General features: G+C 36.1%; 3 protein-coding genes across 3 annotated transcripts; 1 reads left to right on the top strand and 2 right to left on the bottom strand.

Annotated features, from left to right (window-relative positions):
- Positions 1-1,521, bottom strand: LOTGIDRAFT_135531 (hypothetical protein; the record flags this gene model as incomplete). The annotated part of the gene is made up of 1 exon (XM_009069072.1): positions 1-1,521. One exon carries the CDS (start codon positions 1,519-1,521, stop codon positions 1-3), a length of 1,521 nt encoding a protein of 506 aa, XP_009067320.1.
- A 2,614-nt stretch (positions 1,522-4,135) lies between these two features.
- Positions 4,136-8,130, top strand: LOTGIDRAFT_170431 (hypothetical protein; the record flags this gene model as incomplete). The annotated part of the gene is made up of 3 exons (XM_009069073.1): positions 4,136-4,934; positions 4,984-5,438; positions 8,071-8,130. 3 exons carry the CDS (start codon positions 4,136-4,138, stop codon positions 8,128-8,130), a joined length of 1,314 nt encoding a protein of 437 aa, XP_009067321.1.
- A 1,000-nt stretch (positions 8,131-9,130) lies between these two features.
- Positions 9,131-10,642, bottom strand: LOTGIDRAFT_135503 (hypothetical protein; the record flags this gene model as incomplete). The annotated part of the gene is made up of 1 exon (XM_009069074.1): positions 9,131-10,642. One exon carries the CDS (start codon positions 10,640-10,642, stop codon positions 9,131-9,133), a length of 1,512 nt encoding a protein of 503 aa, XP_009067322.1.
- Positions 10,643-18,027: the final 7,385 nt, after the last annotated feature.

The following is an 18,027-nucleotide window of genomic DNA, read 5'->3' on the forward strand; positions in this document are numbered from 1 at the left end:
TCACCAAAACCACAAACAGTGACATAACGGACGAAAATAGTTAGAACTTACACAACGTCCATCAGTTCCGTATTTATTTAGTCGTGTTATACTTTCCACTGTTGCATAATACTCTCCTTGACTATATTTCACTGTAGCTTCAAACACACCACCTCCAGGGGTCGTTGCAAACACTATGTTTATGAAATAAATGTCATCACTTCGTTTATTAGATCTCAGCATAGCTTGGAAGTGATCTTTTGTGATGCCCACCTTTGTGGTATACACGTAAGCGCTTTGAATGGAAGAAAGATGTAACTTTGAGCATTGTGGAAAATCTTTAAGTATGACTTCACTAATCTGCTGTACCACATATTCTCCTGCATTTTGTATAAAGGGACCTTTTATACCAGAAGTCAAAACACTTTTCTTGCAAACACACCAATGAGGAATAATGCCAGCTTCATCACATATTCGAGTTACTGGAATTTCATCAAATAGACTCAGTCCACGTTTTTTCGAATTCGAATCGCTTCTAGAAATGCCTTTAATATTGTCTCGGATTTCCATAATAGTCGCGTGAACATCGAACGGAGCCGTTAATCGCTTTCTATTCGTTAATAGATTTATGTACTTATTCGGATATTTCGAAGGAAACCATTTAGGAAACACAAAGTACATCATCGGCATACGAGTCTGAATTTGGCCGTAATCCGTGTCCAAAACCGAACCACCACGAAAACCATGATCTGCAAAGAAAACCAAAACCGTGTTGTTTAAAAATCCATTGCGATGGACACGTACTAAATTGTTATAGTGATATTCATCAGCTGTAGAAAGTGACAATAAACCATCATGAGTTAGTCTCGAATTAAAAGTATATGAAAATTTAGGTACGTCTGGATATTTTTTCCAAAATTCGAATGTATAGTCTAATATAATGTTTGTTTCTGGTCGGTTCACAACGCAATAATAGTTGTTCCAGACAGACCAATCTTGGTTCATTGCTAATGTAAACGGACGGAGATAAAAATCGGTTGGTTTTTCGACAAATCCAGTGCCTTCAGGGTTAAAAGTACCAAATTCTGGTTGATCCTCTCCATATAAGGTGATGTAATCTTTCTGGGAAAAACTCTTAAACAGCGTGTTAAACCCATCATAATAATCCTTATACGTTATATTTAATCGGTCGTATTCTTCGGCAAAAAAATTCCCGGTAAGTAATGCAACAGCGTTTGGAAAAGAATTATCTGCAATTTTCGTATATCCTTCTAATTCTACCGCTTTTAGTGTATTTAACAGAAACGATCGCGTTTTAGGCATTTTTGCTATAAGATTCAGTCTGGCCACAGAGTCAACGCCGATCATCATAACGTTTAAATGATCCGGTTTAGATTTTTTCCCAGCTCTGTTATTAGTATCTCTATAACGTTGTATTTTATCTGATGTAGTTCTATTCGGAATGATAAAGGCATGGTAATTTCTAAATATAGTCACATGTTGAGTATCATAACATACGACACGTACAAATTCATCAGTCATGTCTACATCTCGTTGAAAAATAACAGGTTCTAAAAAGATAACATTGTGGTCGTCTGCTAAACGTTTGATTGGTTCGTACGTACAGTGGGAAAAATTTGGTATATCGATCAACACGCTTCGGTTTATCTTTAATATTTGATTGTCTTGATAGGTTATAGGAATGGTATCTCTGCACTGTACAATATTGTGGCTCGTGTCAAAAAATTCGGATAAGTCAGGATGAAAAGGGTTAAAATAAGGTATCTGACACCCAATAGTATCTATTAATAATTCGGATGTCTCCATTTTCTTGTGTATTTGCATGAGGTTTGTAGGTAACACAAGCATGATCACGATAACAAAGCCACACAAGCAAAATAGCAAACACAGTTTTAGATTTAAAAAAAATAATATAACACTCTTCCATATAAGTAATGCACACTTTTTGAATATCTTTACTAGGTTAGACATGATGAAACGATCCAAAACTAAAACCGGTTTAATTACAACAAATACAACACGCTTAATCGTATTTAATAGGATAGGCCTATATATCTGAAAGGAGTATTGTCAGCATAACGTAATGCTAGGATAGTATAGGTATATGTTAAAACGTACCCAATACACCAATCACCATCTGATATATGGCTCCAGAACGTAAATGAAATTGTAATCCTTCTGACAAACATTCAACATGACCATGTTCTCAGTGGTATGCTGCATCGGATGAGAATAACTGAAAGCAAACAAAATAAAATACCGAATTAAAAATGGATGTTACTAGGTTATCAGGTCAGTCAACACCGCAAGATATCATATACAGTAATGTTATAGCTTTCATGATACCGAAAGTGGTGTTTCGCCTCCCTCAGAAGTTTGAGTGGCTCGGCGTTTGCTCCCCCCTCCCTCCATCCCTATTGGCCCCTTCGACAATCCCCCACTCGCTCCTTCAATTTATGCTGTATAGAAACTCACTGAGACATGTACCTCATAGCTGACTTGACCCCAACAAATATATTGAGTCAATATATAAAAATAAGAAGATCAAATGATATAAAAATTGTGATATGATGTTTTTGGAAAAAGGCGGATACATTACTTTACTTACTTTATTATCCAATATTCCTGGCCAAATATTCAAACTCTTGCTGTAGTTCAGATGTATACACATTTTATTTAACTTATTTCCTTACTCTTTCATATTGTCAATACATGATCCATGAACGTATAAATTTTCCATATTTTGTCGTGATGACATTATCTCAGTGCAAATATTTGAGCTGCGTTTACATCTGAAGCGTTTTCAAATCGTTCCCGGGAAACGCCCCCTCTCCCAACGTAAAAAGCATGTATTCACACGTCTTATAACGATAGTCCAAAATATATAACCATCACCATCACATGTATAACGTTATATCCCTATACAATATCAGACCTAGGCCTATCAATCTCTGCATCCTCAATGATGTCCATCGCATTATCTTCTTGCCCTTCGTCCTCATTTGGTTGGCTACATCTAAATTTGGCGATCTACCCGAACGTTGGGAAATCGTAATAAAAAGCGCTGTGTGTGAATAGTCATATTGTTATAATTTTGAAAACTGTAACCCCAGCGTTATTAGACTTGTGTGTGATATTATGATACGATGTTTATCTTTGCCTCGTTGTAAGCTACGACCATGTGAATAAGTAAAATCGAGTTGACATCCTAGTAAAGAAGACTACAACAGTTAGATCTGACGTGAACTTCCCTTCAAAGTCAGTGACATCTAAAAGCCTCACCTGTAGTTTATGGCTCCACGATGATCTTTATTATCTAGTATTCCTGACCAAATATTCAAATTCCTACTGTAGTTTAGTTGTACGCTTGATTAAACTTATTTCCTTACTCTTTTATATTATCAATGATCTTAAAATGAATTTTTCGTGTTGTTATTCAGATACAGCTTTTTATTCATTGCCACAATAGAAAAGTGGGTCAAATTGCAATGGTTATACTTATATAATGTTATAAATGATAGCAGTGGTTAAAATTGGCGTTTGGGGCCCAAGAGTTGTGAAAATGTAATAGATTTGATCTGCCAGTATTCTTGCATGGACTTGAGAGAATGAAAAACAGCAATCAAGTTTGATATATTCATATCATTGAAGCACAAAAACAAAATAAATGGATAAATACGATAGCATACGATATCATCTGTACGGAAGCGTATTAGGGCCATTCATTTTTTTTTTGTCTTTTGAATTTTCAAGTTAGTAACTTGAATTTTCAAGCTAGTATGTTGAATTTTCAATCTAACGTTTGTTTGACAAATATTTGGGGTTGTGGATATCATTGACGCTAAACAAAGTTTCAAGCTTCATTCTTAGCTAAAGACTTAGATTAAGATCCGTTAAAAAGAAAACTCCATAAATATTCGGTCAATTTTTAGTGATATCAGTAAACTCATAAACAATCAGACATTTTATAGTGATGATGCCAGTATACCCTGATACATAAATAGTTAGACATAACCATTCCTCGACACTTGAAAAAGGATAATATTTCGAAAACCGGTTCGTGTCAATTGCCATATACAGTTTCCTCCTGTTACATCCGCTGTACATTCCCTTCTAACCCCAAGTTATTTTCATTATGCTCCCCAACTACAACAACCACTGGCAAGAAGCCAGAAATAGAAACACTAATCGTCAACCAAACCAATATCACGTACCCTACAACGGCCCTGTCTTCCATCGACCTCTACCACCTACCAATCGCCGACCACCAACCAACCCATCCAGCTATATCCCACCCCATCGCCGACCTACCTACAACACAGCCTACCAATCAAGAGGTAACCATCGACCTGACCAACAACAGAAACGACTACCAGCCCACCGACGCCAACCAGTCCCCACTCATAAGGAGGAAGAACCCTTTGTGAAGGTGTTCTTCCAAGTTTTGCAGTGCCTCCATCATTTGGCAATCCTTACCCTTCAACAGCAAGACCAACCAGCGTTTACCTTCAAACGCAAAGTCTCTGAGTTGGACAGTTTTATCCGTCCAGCAATGAAAACATCAGCTGTCGACGCGAATATTAGATCCCTCAATCGGACATGGCTCTGTAAGGTTACGCAGGTCCTGATCGACCATTACCAAACCACACTTCAAGAGAAGCTGACCACCATTCGTACCAAGTCTTTATCATCACCTGCCGTCGACCGCATCGTTTCTCATGCCCTGTCCTGGGCCCGTCGCTCCTATGGGAAATGTCTCACTCAAGCTGTAATTTCCAAATTCTACCAAACAATCAACGAAACAAAAACCAGAGTAACCATATCTCTACCAACTGAAATGGACACTACACCTGCACCATCTAGAGCTACCACGCTGCCGAACCAAACCCCTAAACGAGCCCGAAGTTCACCTACCCCTAGTCCAGCAGACATAGGTAAACGCTCTCGTAGAGAGGGCACACCCCCTTCTCTTTTCACTTTCAGACTCGTCTTCCCCTTCCACACCATCTGAATCTTCACCACGTGATCCAGAATCCGCCAACCTTTCTTCCTTCTGTGCGTTTTTGGACCAGCAAACCACCCCTCAGTCTCCATCCAAGTCGAGACATGTATCCAGACCTCCCCCTCCTCGAACCAGATCCCAGTCCGTTCCCAATGCTACAATTCTAACAACTACCAAACCAGTACCAATCACACCGTCGACGACCATTATATCCGCTACCAAACCGTATTATCACCAAACCAAGGACAAATCATTATGGAAACTACCTGCTCTAAAGAAATCAACCTTAATAATTGGATCATCTAACCTGAATCGAATTACCAAAACCAGTTCAGACACCGAAATACATTCTTACCCCGGTGCCCAAATCCATCACATACAGTCAATCCTGGAATCATACGACCATGATCCCAAACCTACTACCATTATTCTTCATGTAGGCCTCAACAACCGTGATCAGATACCAAAGACCTCCTTTAACCAAGCCCAGAAATTAATCGCCACAGCCAACAAAACCTTCCCAAACTCCAAGATCCTCTTCACATGTATACCCATTTCAAATAAAATCTCGAAGAAAGCACAACAGAACCTCAGCATCCTCAACAACATGATGATGGAGTCCAGTATCAACAGCGCAACAATCTTGCCACCCTACGAAGAAGAATTCGAAACAGTTGATAATCTTCATTGGTCTCCAGAAACAGCAAACAGCATTTATTTGTTTTGGATACACCAGCTTCAAGCATCGAGTAAGTCTTTAAACTAATTACTGGGGATAAAAATACTGAGAGGCCACCGCTAGGCCAAACTGTAGTTAACTTGAGCCGCAAAATTCTCACACCCCTTCAGCATTCAATCTTAGACCGTGGACTTAAGTTTATTCCCACACCAAAGATAGCTAACTTGAATTATCTCCGACCATCCATTGAACGATTTCAACGAAATCTTAGCTGCACATATTTTTTTCGAAACCACCCCCCACGTGATGCTAGAACAATGTTTATTCCCAAATCCACGTGGACACCCCCTCAGGCCGCCATCCATCCTGAAATATTGAAAGCATTTGCTAGTATGAATAGCCAAACAGTGAACCTTTCCATAACACACGAAAAGCCTAATCTCACACGAGTGGAACGTGAAGCGTTAAACTTACTTAAGAAAGACGATAGCATTGTTATTAAAAAGAGTGACAAAGGTTCATGTTGTGTCATTCTGAATAGGGAGGATTACGTTTCAGAAGCAGAGAATCAACTGAATAATCCTAAACATTATGCCATTTTACCGAAACCAATTTTCAAAGAAACTGCTAACATGATTAATAATATTCTTGCCGATTTAGTCAAAACTAGTTATCTCAAACAGAAACAATATGACTATCTGTCTGCCAAACCTGATTGTCGCGAGAGACATTTGTACACTTTGCCTAAAATCCATAAGAATCCAACCAAGGAGTGGTTTATCTCGAATAAAATCCCTAATGGCCGCCCGATTATATCTGACTGTGGTAGTGAGTCATATGCAGTGTCAGAATACATTGATCATTTCTTACTACCTCTAGCATGCCAACATCGCGCCTACCTTAAAGACACAACCGATTTTGTCAATAAAATAAAAAATCTTCGAGTTCCCTCTAATGCTATTTTAATTTCTATCGACGTTTCTTCTATGTATACCAATATCGATAACACTACTGGTTTAACGGCAGTTCGTAAAGCTTTTAATAGAAACCCAGATCCAAACAGACCCGACGATGCAATTCTACAGCTTTTAGAGATTTGTCTTAGTCGAAACGATTTCACATTTAATGGTAAAACATATTTACAAACTTCAGGGACAGCAATGGGCAAACGATTCGCCCCTTCGTACGCAAACCTTTTCATGGCAGAGTGGGAACGTGAGGTGTTGCCCCTCTGTCCATTTGACCCACTTTTTTACGGACGCTTTTTGGATGACATTTTTATGGTTTGGACTTATTCTATCGAACAGTTTTGGGAATTCTTTGAAATTCTCAACAACCACCATCCTTCTATCAAACTAACCGCAAACGTGAGTGACAAAAGCATAGACTTTCTCGATACCACAGTCTTTAAGGGAGATTCCATAGCAGAAACAAATAAACTGGATATTAAAGTGTATTTCAAAGAAACTGATACTCATCAACTCTTGCACAAGAGCTCCTCAAAACATACCTTTTCTGGTATAATTAAGTCACAAGTTTTACGATTTCATCGAATTTGTACATGATCTTCTGATTTCAACCAAGCCTGTACGATTGTTTTCTCAAAACTGAAAGAGCGTGGGTACTCTAAACGATTTTTACGAAACATAAAAAATTCCACCTTAGCACAGATAGCAGCTAAAAACAGACTTTATGCCGAAGTACCTCCAGGTTTAAGAAGTGCTCCATGTTTGTCCAGTAGATGCAAAACATGTCCCTTTATATCAGAAACTCATTATTTTGTAAGCAACTCTACGAATAAAAGGTACCCGATCCAGGAACATCTAACATGTGAACATTCGAATGTAATATATTTAATTTCATGCAAGAAATGCCCCAAACAATATGTAGGAGAAACTAAGAATAATTTACGAACTCGCTTTAATGCTCATAGGTCAGACATCAAATTAAAGAAAGACAAGCCTGTTTCTAATCATTTCAACCTCGACGACCATTCAATAGACGATCTCACCCTAATCCCAATTGAGCGTATAGAAATTGACTTGCCCGAAGATGAAACTACCAAATTCCGTCAATCTAGGGAGGCCCATTGGATTGAGACATTGAATACAGCAAGACCTATAGGACTAAATATTCATCATAATGTAGGCATAGCACCCTTTGTTGTCCCGTTTAATACAACCAGCAATCGAGCAAGCAAGATAGTTCATGCCCACTATAAGAGCCTTCAAGAGAAATTCCCCCATGTCTATAAGCAGAAAATGATAGTTGCATATTCAAAAAATAAGAACTTAAATGATAATATTGTTCATAGTAAACTAAAAACAATCAGTACATAACAGATACTATACTTCTCGCCCATTGGGCGAGTTATTTTTTCTAATTTCAGATCAGAATAAGAACAGAAGAAAACCCAATATCAAGACCCTTAATCCTAATTTCTAAATAAAGTGTCTGCTCCACCCTAGGCCTGTACATTTGGGAGAATCAAACCCTCCCTTCCCCGAAATATAATGATGTTAGTATACCACAATACATAAACACTCGGTCATTTTATAGTGATATCAGTATACCCTGATATGTAAACACTCAATTTATTGTGATGTCAGTTAATAAACACTGATGTATGGACACTCAGAAAATTTAAAGTGATATCAGTATACCCTAAAACATAACACTCAGTCACTTTATATCAGAATACCCTGATACATAAACAATCAGACAATCTATTGTGATGCCCGGATAGTACAATCGTCATTATACGCTGATACATAAACACTCAGTCCATTTATACTGACTTCCATATACACAGATACATAAACTCTCGGTCATTTTATAGTGATATCAGTATCCCCTAATATGTAAACACTCAATCTATCGTGATGTCAGTTAATAAACACTGATGTATGGACACTCAGAAAATCTATAGTGATATCAGTATACCCTAAAACATAACACTCAGTCACTTTATATCAGAATACCCTGATACATAAACAATCAGACAATCTATTGTGATGCCCTGATAGTACAATCGTCATTATACGCTGATACATAAACACTCAGTCCATTTATACTGACTTCCATATACACAGATACATAAACTCTCGGTCATTTTATAGTGATATCAGTATTCCCTAATATGTAAACACTCAATCTATCGTGATGTCAGTTAATAAACACTGATGTATGGACACTCAGAAAATCTATAGTGATATCAGTATACCCTAAAACATAACACACAGTCACTTTATATCAGAATACCCTGATACATAAACAATCAGACAATCTATTGTGATGTCCTGATAGTACAATCAGTCAGTATACGCTGATACATAAACACTCAGTCCATTTATACTTCCATATACACAGATACATGAACTCTCGGTCATTTTATTAGTGATGTCTGTATACCCTGTCAGTGCACGTTAAATTTGAAATTCCGATTTTTGTCACCAAAACCACGAACAATGACATAATGGACGAATGTAGTTATAATCTATACAACGTCCATCAGTTCCGTATCTATTTTGTCGTGATATACTGTCCACTGTCGTATAATACTCCCCCTGAATATACTTTACTGTGGCTTCAAACTCACCACCACCAGGTGTCGTTGCAAACACTATTTTTATGAAAAAAAGTTCATCACTATGTTTATTAGATCTCAGCACAGCTTGAAACTGATCTTTTGTGATGCCCACCTTTGTGGTATACACGTAAGCGCTATGAATAGAAGAAAGATGTAACTTTGAACATTTTGGAAAGTCTTTAAGTATGACTTCTCTAATATGCTGTACCACATATTCTCCTGCATTTTGTATAAAGGGATCTTTTATATCAGAAGTCAAAACACGTTTCTTGCAAACACACCAATGAGGAATAATGCCAGCTTCATCACATATTCGAGTTGCTGGAATTTCATCAAAGAGACTTATGCCACGTTTTTTCGAATTCGAATTTCTTCCTTTAAAATTGTTTCGAATATCCATAATAGTGGCATGAACATCGAACGGAGCCGTTAATCGCTTTCTATTCTTTAACAGATTTGAGTACTTATTCGAATATTTCGAAGGAAACCATTTAGGAAACACAAAGTACATCATCGGCATACGAGTCTGAATTTGGCCGTAATCCGTGTCCAAAACCGGACCTCCGCGAAAACCATGATCTGCAAATAAAACCAAAACAGTGTTGTTTAAAAATCCATTGCGATGGACACGTACTAAATTGTTATAGTGATATTCATCAGCTGTGGAAAGTGACGATAAACCATCATGAGTTAGTCTCGAATTAAAAGTATATGAAAATTTAGGTACGTCTGGATATTTTTTCCAAAATTCGAATGTATAGTCTAATATAATGTTTGTTTCTGGTCGGTTCACAACGCAATAATAGTTGTTCCAGACAGACAAATCTTGGTTCATTGCTAATGTAAACGGACGGAGATAGAAATCGGTTGGTTTTTCGACAAATCCAGTGCCTTCAGGGTTAAAAGTACCAAATTCTGCTTGATCCTCTCCATATAAGGTGATGTAATCTTTCTGGTTAAAACTCTTAAACAGCGTGTTAAACCCATCATAATAATCCTTATACGTTATATTTAATCGGTCGTATTCCTCGGCAGAAAATTTTCCGGTAAGTAATGCAACAGCGTTTGGAAATGAATTATCTGCAATTTTCGTATATCCTTCTAATTCTACCGCTTTTAGCGTATTTAACAGAAACGATCGCGTTTTAGGCATTTTTGCTATAAGATTCAGTCTGGCCACAGAGTCAACGCCGATCATCATAACGTTTAAATGATCCGGTTTAGATTTTTTCCCGGCTCTGTTATTAGTATCTCTATAACGTTGTATTTTATCTGATGTAGTTCTATTCGGAATGATAAAGGCATGGTAATTTCTAAATATAGTCACATGTTGAGTATCATAACATACGACACGTACAAATTCATCAGTCATGTCTACATCACGTTGAAAAATAACAGGTTCTAAAAAGATAACATTGTGGTCGTCTGCTAAACGTTTGATTGGTTCGTACGTACAGTGGGAAAAATTTGGTATATCGATCAACACGCTTCGGTTTATCTTTAATATTTGATTGTCTTGATAGGTTATAGGAATGGTATCTCTGCACTGTACAATATTGTGGCTCGTGTCAAAAAATTCGGATAAGTCAGGATGAAAAGGGTTAAAATAAGGTATCTGACACCCAATAGTATCTATTACTAATTCCGATGTCTCCATTTTCTTGTGTATTTTCTTGCGATTTAATTGATTTGCAGATAACACAAGCATGGTTACGATAACAAAGCCACACAAGCCAAATAGAAACCTCAGTTTTAAATTTAAAGACAAAAATATAACACTCTTCCATATAAGTAATACACAGTTTTTGAATATCCTTAGTGGGTTAGTCATGATGAAACGATTCAAATCTTAAACCGGTTTAAATGCTACAAAAAAACGAGTATCGACGTCCTAGAATGATGATAACAAGTAAAGAAATGTAGGCCATGTTAAATTTTGTTGAAGGTCACTGAACACACTTTCGTAGCTTGACATGACGTAAAAAAAATGGCGATATATCAGGTCGTGTAATGTATTATTCAATATTATATTGTGTAGTTTTTAAGTAGACATCGGTTAACACGAGTGTTCAACATATTGTATACAGTAATATGGTAAAACGTTGATACGTCAATCACAATCTCATATATGACTGCAAGGCGTAAATGAAAATGCAATTCTTATGACACAATAATAAAAGTATAGTACAGTTATAATAAAACGTTCCAAATACGCCAATCTTTATCTGATATAATGACTGCAGGGCATAAATGAAACTGTGATCCTTCTGACACTGTAATAATAGCATATAGTTATAGTTATAGTAAATACACCAATCACCATCTGATATATGACTCCAGAACTTAATTGAAATCCTTCTGACACAGTAGTAATAGTGTAGTACAGTTATAGTAAAACGTTTCCAATACACCAATCACCATCTGACATATGGCTCCAGAACTTAGTTGAAATCCTTCTGACACAGTAGTTAAATGTAGTACAGTTATAGTAAAACGTTTCCAATACACCAATCACCATCTGATATATGGCTCCAGAACGTAAATGAAATTGTGATCCTTCTGACAGACATTCAACATGACCATGTTCTCAGTGGTATGCTGCATCGGATGAGAATAACTGAAAGCACACAAAATAAAATACCGAATTCAAAATGAATGTTACTAGGTTATCAGGTCAAGATATAATATACAGTAATGTTATAGCATTTAGGATGCCGTATCCACACTCTAAATACTCTTGAAAAATTAATGAAAATCTAGTCTTGGTCTTACTGCGTATAGGCAAATGAGACACGTACCCAGAAAAGAGGCTGGGCTGGATTCCCCTTCAAAGTCAAGGATATCTACAAGCCTCGCTAACGGTTCCATAATGACCATTATTATCCAATATCTCTGACTAAATATTCAAAATCATGCTGTAGTACAGATGTATAATTTTACACGTTTGACTTATTTCCTTACTCTTTTACATTATCAATGACCTTAAAATGAATTTTCCATATTTGTCGTGTCGACGTTATCGCAGTATAATATTTAGATAAAGTTTATTATTTATCATCCGAATAGACACGTGGGTCAAATTTCACTAGACGTTGACTTTGGAAAACGCGTCAAAATTTGTTTGTGAACACGATAGAGACTACAGTTTTCATCTGATTTTAATGAAATTTGATGTGATCATCTATTACAATGAGATTTTGGTCAAGTTTGACTTTGAAGATTTTGCGATGAACGGATTTTGAATTATTGCCCTTGACTTAGGAAAAACGAGTCACAATATGTTTATGAACACAAAAGCGACTACAGTTTTCATTCAATTTAAATTAGATTTGGTTTGATCATTTATAATGAAAAAAACTTGGTCGAGTTCGAAATTGACTATTTTTCGATAAACATTTTTTGAATTATCGCCCTTCACTTAGGGAAAAAGGAGTCACAATTTGTTTGTAAACACTGTAGAGATTACAGTTTTCATCCGATTAAATGAAATTTGGTTCAATCATTTATAATGATGACATCTTGGTCAAGTTCAAAATTGACGATTTTTCGCAGTTTTTGAGTTATTTCCCCTGACTTAGTAAATTTTATGTGTTTGGTTACATCTTGGACAAGTTAGATTTTTGGTACGATTTGACACAGATTGGCGACCGTCCTTCATATACTGATCAAGAGTGGCTCCAGACTATCTAGTTAGGATTGTACCTTCAATAATTTTAGGAGAGGGTGAGAATTATAGCGAATTGAAAACATTTCAAAAAGAGCATCGATTCAGTGTATGCCAACGCATGTTAGGGCCAAAAAGTACAAACATCATGTTTTGAAATTTTTTAGAAATAAAGCGGGGTACAATTATTGGGGGTACAAAATTTTGTCATTAGAATTGGAATCCCAGGCTTAAGTTTAGAAACATTTTAACAATTGCTTTTATAGATTCTCTGAAGTTGTGTCTACCAATGCTCTCACTAACAAATAAATAAATCATAGATAATAAAAAATCAACAAACAAATACCTTGAAAGAAAGACGGAAATCAAGTCTGATATGTTTTATATTTAAACATTTGTTATTTCTTGGTCTATGAAATGGAGAGGGTATAGTATTATATAGATATCTTGAAGACTTGTTTGTAGCAACATAGTAAGTTAGGTAAGAGCGATATCATAATCCTTTTAATCGAAATCTCAACTTAATAATTACCGATAAACCCCTATACCCCGCCCCCTTTTTAAAAGAATAGGCTACTACCTTTTAGAATGGACATAAAATTAAAAGTCTCAAATTTGGTCAACGAGAGTGTATATATTCATCCGAGTCTCTATATAACACGATATATCCATTAAACAAAACAATTATTGAAAAAAGATTTTAAGCGTTATTACTTACTTGGATTTATTGGATTATAGAGGGATTGTGTTGTATTGTTTTGACATCAAGTAAGTCCACTGATGAAAAGAGACTCATTTTGTCCAGGTTTAAAAAATTTAATTTTTGGTCATTTGGTCATCCCAAGAGGTAGCATACCTGTATGGTAAAATCAGTAAATCTGTTATAGTTTTATTGGATTTATAATTACAATAATATTTTACGAGAGTCAAACCCGATTTCCGGTTTTAACTCAGAGCTTAGTGGGCTAAACAATGACAAAATGGAATGGACAAAAATGGACAGCTTTTGTTGAGCCTGTGGTCAAAATGATGTAATTGACATAATAAAACATAAAACGTAATCGGACACGTAACATGCTGTGGGCTATCAAATAGTTATAATGCTATCTAAATTGTGGTCTCATGTTCAATAGGGCCTGGTTAAAGTTCACAATAAAGTTTGTTATGGCCCCATGTTCAATAGGGACCGGTTGAAACATACAATAAAGCTTGTTATGGCCCCATGTTCAATAGAGACCGGTTGAAACATACAATAAAGCTTGTTATGGCCCCATGTTCAATAGGGACCGGTTGAAACATACAATAAAGCTTGTTATGGCCCCATGTTCAATAGGGACCGGTTGAAACATACAATAAAGCTTTTTATGGCCCCATGTTCAATAAGGGACCGGTTAAAACATACAATAAAGCTTGTTATGGCCCCATGTTCAATAGGGACCGGTTGAAACATACAATAAAGCTTGTTATGGCCCCATGTTCAATAGGGACCGGTTGAAACATACAATAAAGCGGACCGGTTAAAACATACAATAAAGCTTGTTATGGCCCCATGTTCAATAGGGACCGGTTGAAACATACAATAAAGCTTTTTATGGCCCCATGTTCAATAAGGGACCGGTTAAAACATACAATAAAGCTTGTTATGGCCCCATGTTCAATAGGGACCGGTTGAAACATACAATAAAGCTTGTTATGGCCCCATGTTCAATAGGGACCGGTTGAAACATACAATAAAGCTTGTTATGGCCCCATGTTCAATAGGGACCGGTTGAAACATACAATAAAGCTTGTTATGGCCCCATGTTCAATAGGGACCGGTTAAAGTTCACAATAAAGCTTGAATAACATATACATTAGTGGTTTTCAACATTTTTCTTTCTATTACCCCTTTCAAGATCCTTGGCCAATTGCATTATCCCCTCCCCCCTATAAATCCTTACTATTTCGTGATTTTCTCTAAGTTTTATGGAGTCTTTAGACATTGTTCTTTTTGCAGTACATAATTATAGACTTTTCCCATATGGAGGTAGCCTTTATTTCGCATCTGATACGTTGGCCTTCACTATGGCATCAAAGAGAGCCTAGAATCAAAACACTTGGTGTCCATCCACAATGTTAGTATGTAAAAAATTCATGTTATCGGTAGTAAAATTAGAAAATGAAGACTTTTAAAAGTCTTATTTTTCTTCAGCCAGACGACATGTGCATTCTGCAGTGAACCAAAAAATAGTAAATAAAGGGACATAACTATCCAAATTATAATCAAATTCAGACTACATAGACGAACTCAGAACACTATGACGATTGGCAGAAACTGGAAAACCTTGAATTGTCGCTGAATTTGGTCGACCTGAATGTGAATGTGAGCCCATTTCTACTATCTATGGCGTCTGTTTTGACAAATATCATTTGGCCCGTTTTGCCATTGGGTCCGTTTTGACTATAACTTTAATCCAAGGGATTTTTGCTTGGTTGGGCGAACCAATTATTTTTTCTTTTTTTGAGGGGCCCTCACACTAGCAATTATCAGTTGCGTTTGGTTGCGAATGAAATAAGAGGTCATTAGTCCCGAACGCATCTCTCCTGCAACTGAGTTGTGAGGTGCGTTCGGTTTTAAGAGTAAAGAAGTTCCTAAAAACTTCTATGTAAAGCACTGGCTAAGGTCACAAATAAAGATAAATGTTCAATACAAGATAAGGTGAAGTTAGCATAGTTAGTATTAAGTTCAAAAAACACCCACGGGTAATCTACAATAAACAAAAGTCTATATTCATGACCACTTTGATTATTCGCAACCGTGTAAACATGTAAACAGTTTTTATGCGCAAAATAGCACGTAAAACACCATTTCAATTCAAATCCCACATTTAAACTTGGCTATTAGAATCGATGAAATATTAAAAGGAATATAATGTTTGTTGCGCTTGTTATAGACTATAAAATCGTTTATTTCAGGCAGCTCTGATATCTATTATTCATTTATTACATCTGGGATGAGTCCTTTAAATTATACTCCAGAGATCATAGAAAGTCGTTATCCGTGACCTAGTCTATAGAAAATCATAAAGGAAATCGTTAAGTCTGTTGACGCGATCATACAAGTCCAATAAAATACCATATCCATTAGATAATTAAAGGAAAACTGACTGTAGTATTCTTTGTGTTGCTTTAAGGGATTGTAAAGAGGTTTTCTAAATTTTGTATGTGTATCAGAGACAATGATAGCATCAATTTGCACCATTCCAATTGTCAATCAGACGTCTGTGGTTCCTGCAATTCCACTGAAACTAAGTGTTTTATGACGACACCCCCGCAAAGGTCTTGTGTGATACAAGCAAATTTCTCGAGAGTGACGTCATAAAACACTTAGTTTTAATGGAATTACAGGAAGCACAGACATCTGATTGGAATGGTGCAAATTGATGCTATCAGTGTCCCCAAATGCGCATAAAAATTTAGAAAACCTCTACTCCCTTTTAACTGATCTCAAACATTTACTGGTTGGTCCAGGATATGGACATGTCCACTAGTGAATAAGTTAGCCTTTATTGCCACCGTAATTTAAATGAATTACTCAGAAGTTAGACGACAGCAGGTAATATTAAAAACCTATAGACACACTGGTGAGGTTCGACCATTTTAGTATATAATAAAGGGATACTACGTCTTAGAATACACTCGTCCTGTGGCTAATATTTGTGTTTAATAGTGACCATTGGTTAAATAAGTATGCATCCCACACTTTATCAAGTTTGAAAAAGAGACAATAGAATTTTTAAAAAAAGTGAGCAAGCGATGAATCCGTTCAGTTTGAGAAAAATAGAGTCTGGGTAATCAACGCTTAAACAGGAAACAATCATTCCGGTGTAGGCCTATACAAACAAATTTTGCCAATCATTGATATTCGTTGAAAATTGAGTCAGTGGTGGAGTATTCATTCTAAATTATATGGATTGCTTTTTCGCGGAGTTGCTTAATCTCCTACGAGGCATTATTATTCCGTCTTCAAAATATGTCTGACAATGTCGAGGTCAATTCAAAAGTAGAGGTCAAGGACGCGTGAAACCCCACTTGAGGGTCACTTTCTTTTGTGATTTCCTAGACTCACGATTTCAAAATTGCTTAGGCCTAATGGATGTATTAAGCGTTTTATAATTAATTACTTGATTTTGTGGATATATCGGATTATAGAGGGATTTTGATGTATAGTTAGGACACCAGGTAAGTCCACTGATGGATATATACTGTTACTGGCCAAATTCGAGCAAAATTAAAATTTTATGTTCATCCTAAGACGTATAGTAGGCCTATCCCTTTAAATTGTTTCCAAAACCTTATTTATATTATGTATAATCAATGTGTAAAATATTGTTTAAATTCAGCACAAAAACATTGACAAATGTTTCTTGAAAACGGCATGGTAAACACCTTTCTCGCACTAAAAAAAATGTCGAAAAAAATCTTTCATTGATTTTCGTGTTTTCAAATAATATAGGTTTGTATATTATAATATTTTAGACTTATGATATTAAAGGAATACTAACTATCAGAATGAACATAAAAGTCTCAAACTTGGTCAATAAGAGTATATATTCATCAGTTGGACTTACCAGGTGCCATAACCAAAGAATAGAATCTCTATTAAAGACCATATCCATTAAACAAAGTAATTATTGAAACACGCTATAATGTATTATGACTTTGTTTTTTTTTTTATGGTTTTATTGCATTAAAGAAGGATTCTTTGTCCACAGATGAACAAAGACTCATTTTGGCCAAGTTTAAAAATTTCAATTATTTGGTCAACCTAAGAGGTAGTATTCCTTTAAATAGTAATGATTGTCCATAATAGCCTATATTCTCCATGTCATTTGTTGTTTTCATATTTTAATTTCACCGTGGCATTGTTACTTTAAAAATTAAAAATATAAGTGGTAAAGAACATTTAACCGTAAAATAGCCAAAGTATATAGTTTGTAATTCACTGTTTTCAAAATGTGTACATAAGATAACACTATATATAATTTCTGAAAAATATGAGTGGTTAAGTGCCTTTAACTGTTAGATTAAGTGACCGCGTCTACAAAGAAAAC

The sequence above is a fragment of the Lottia gigantea genome, assembly GCF_000327385.1.
Source record: "Lottia gigantea unplaced genomic scaffold LOTGIsca_98, whole genome shotgun sequence".
NCBI lineage: Eukaryota > Metazoa > Mollusca > Gastropoda > Lottiidae > Lottia > Lottia gigantea.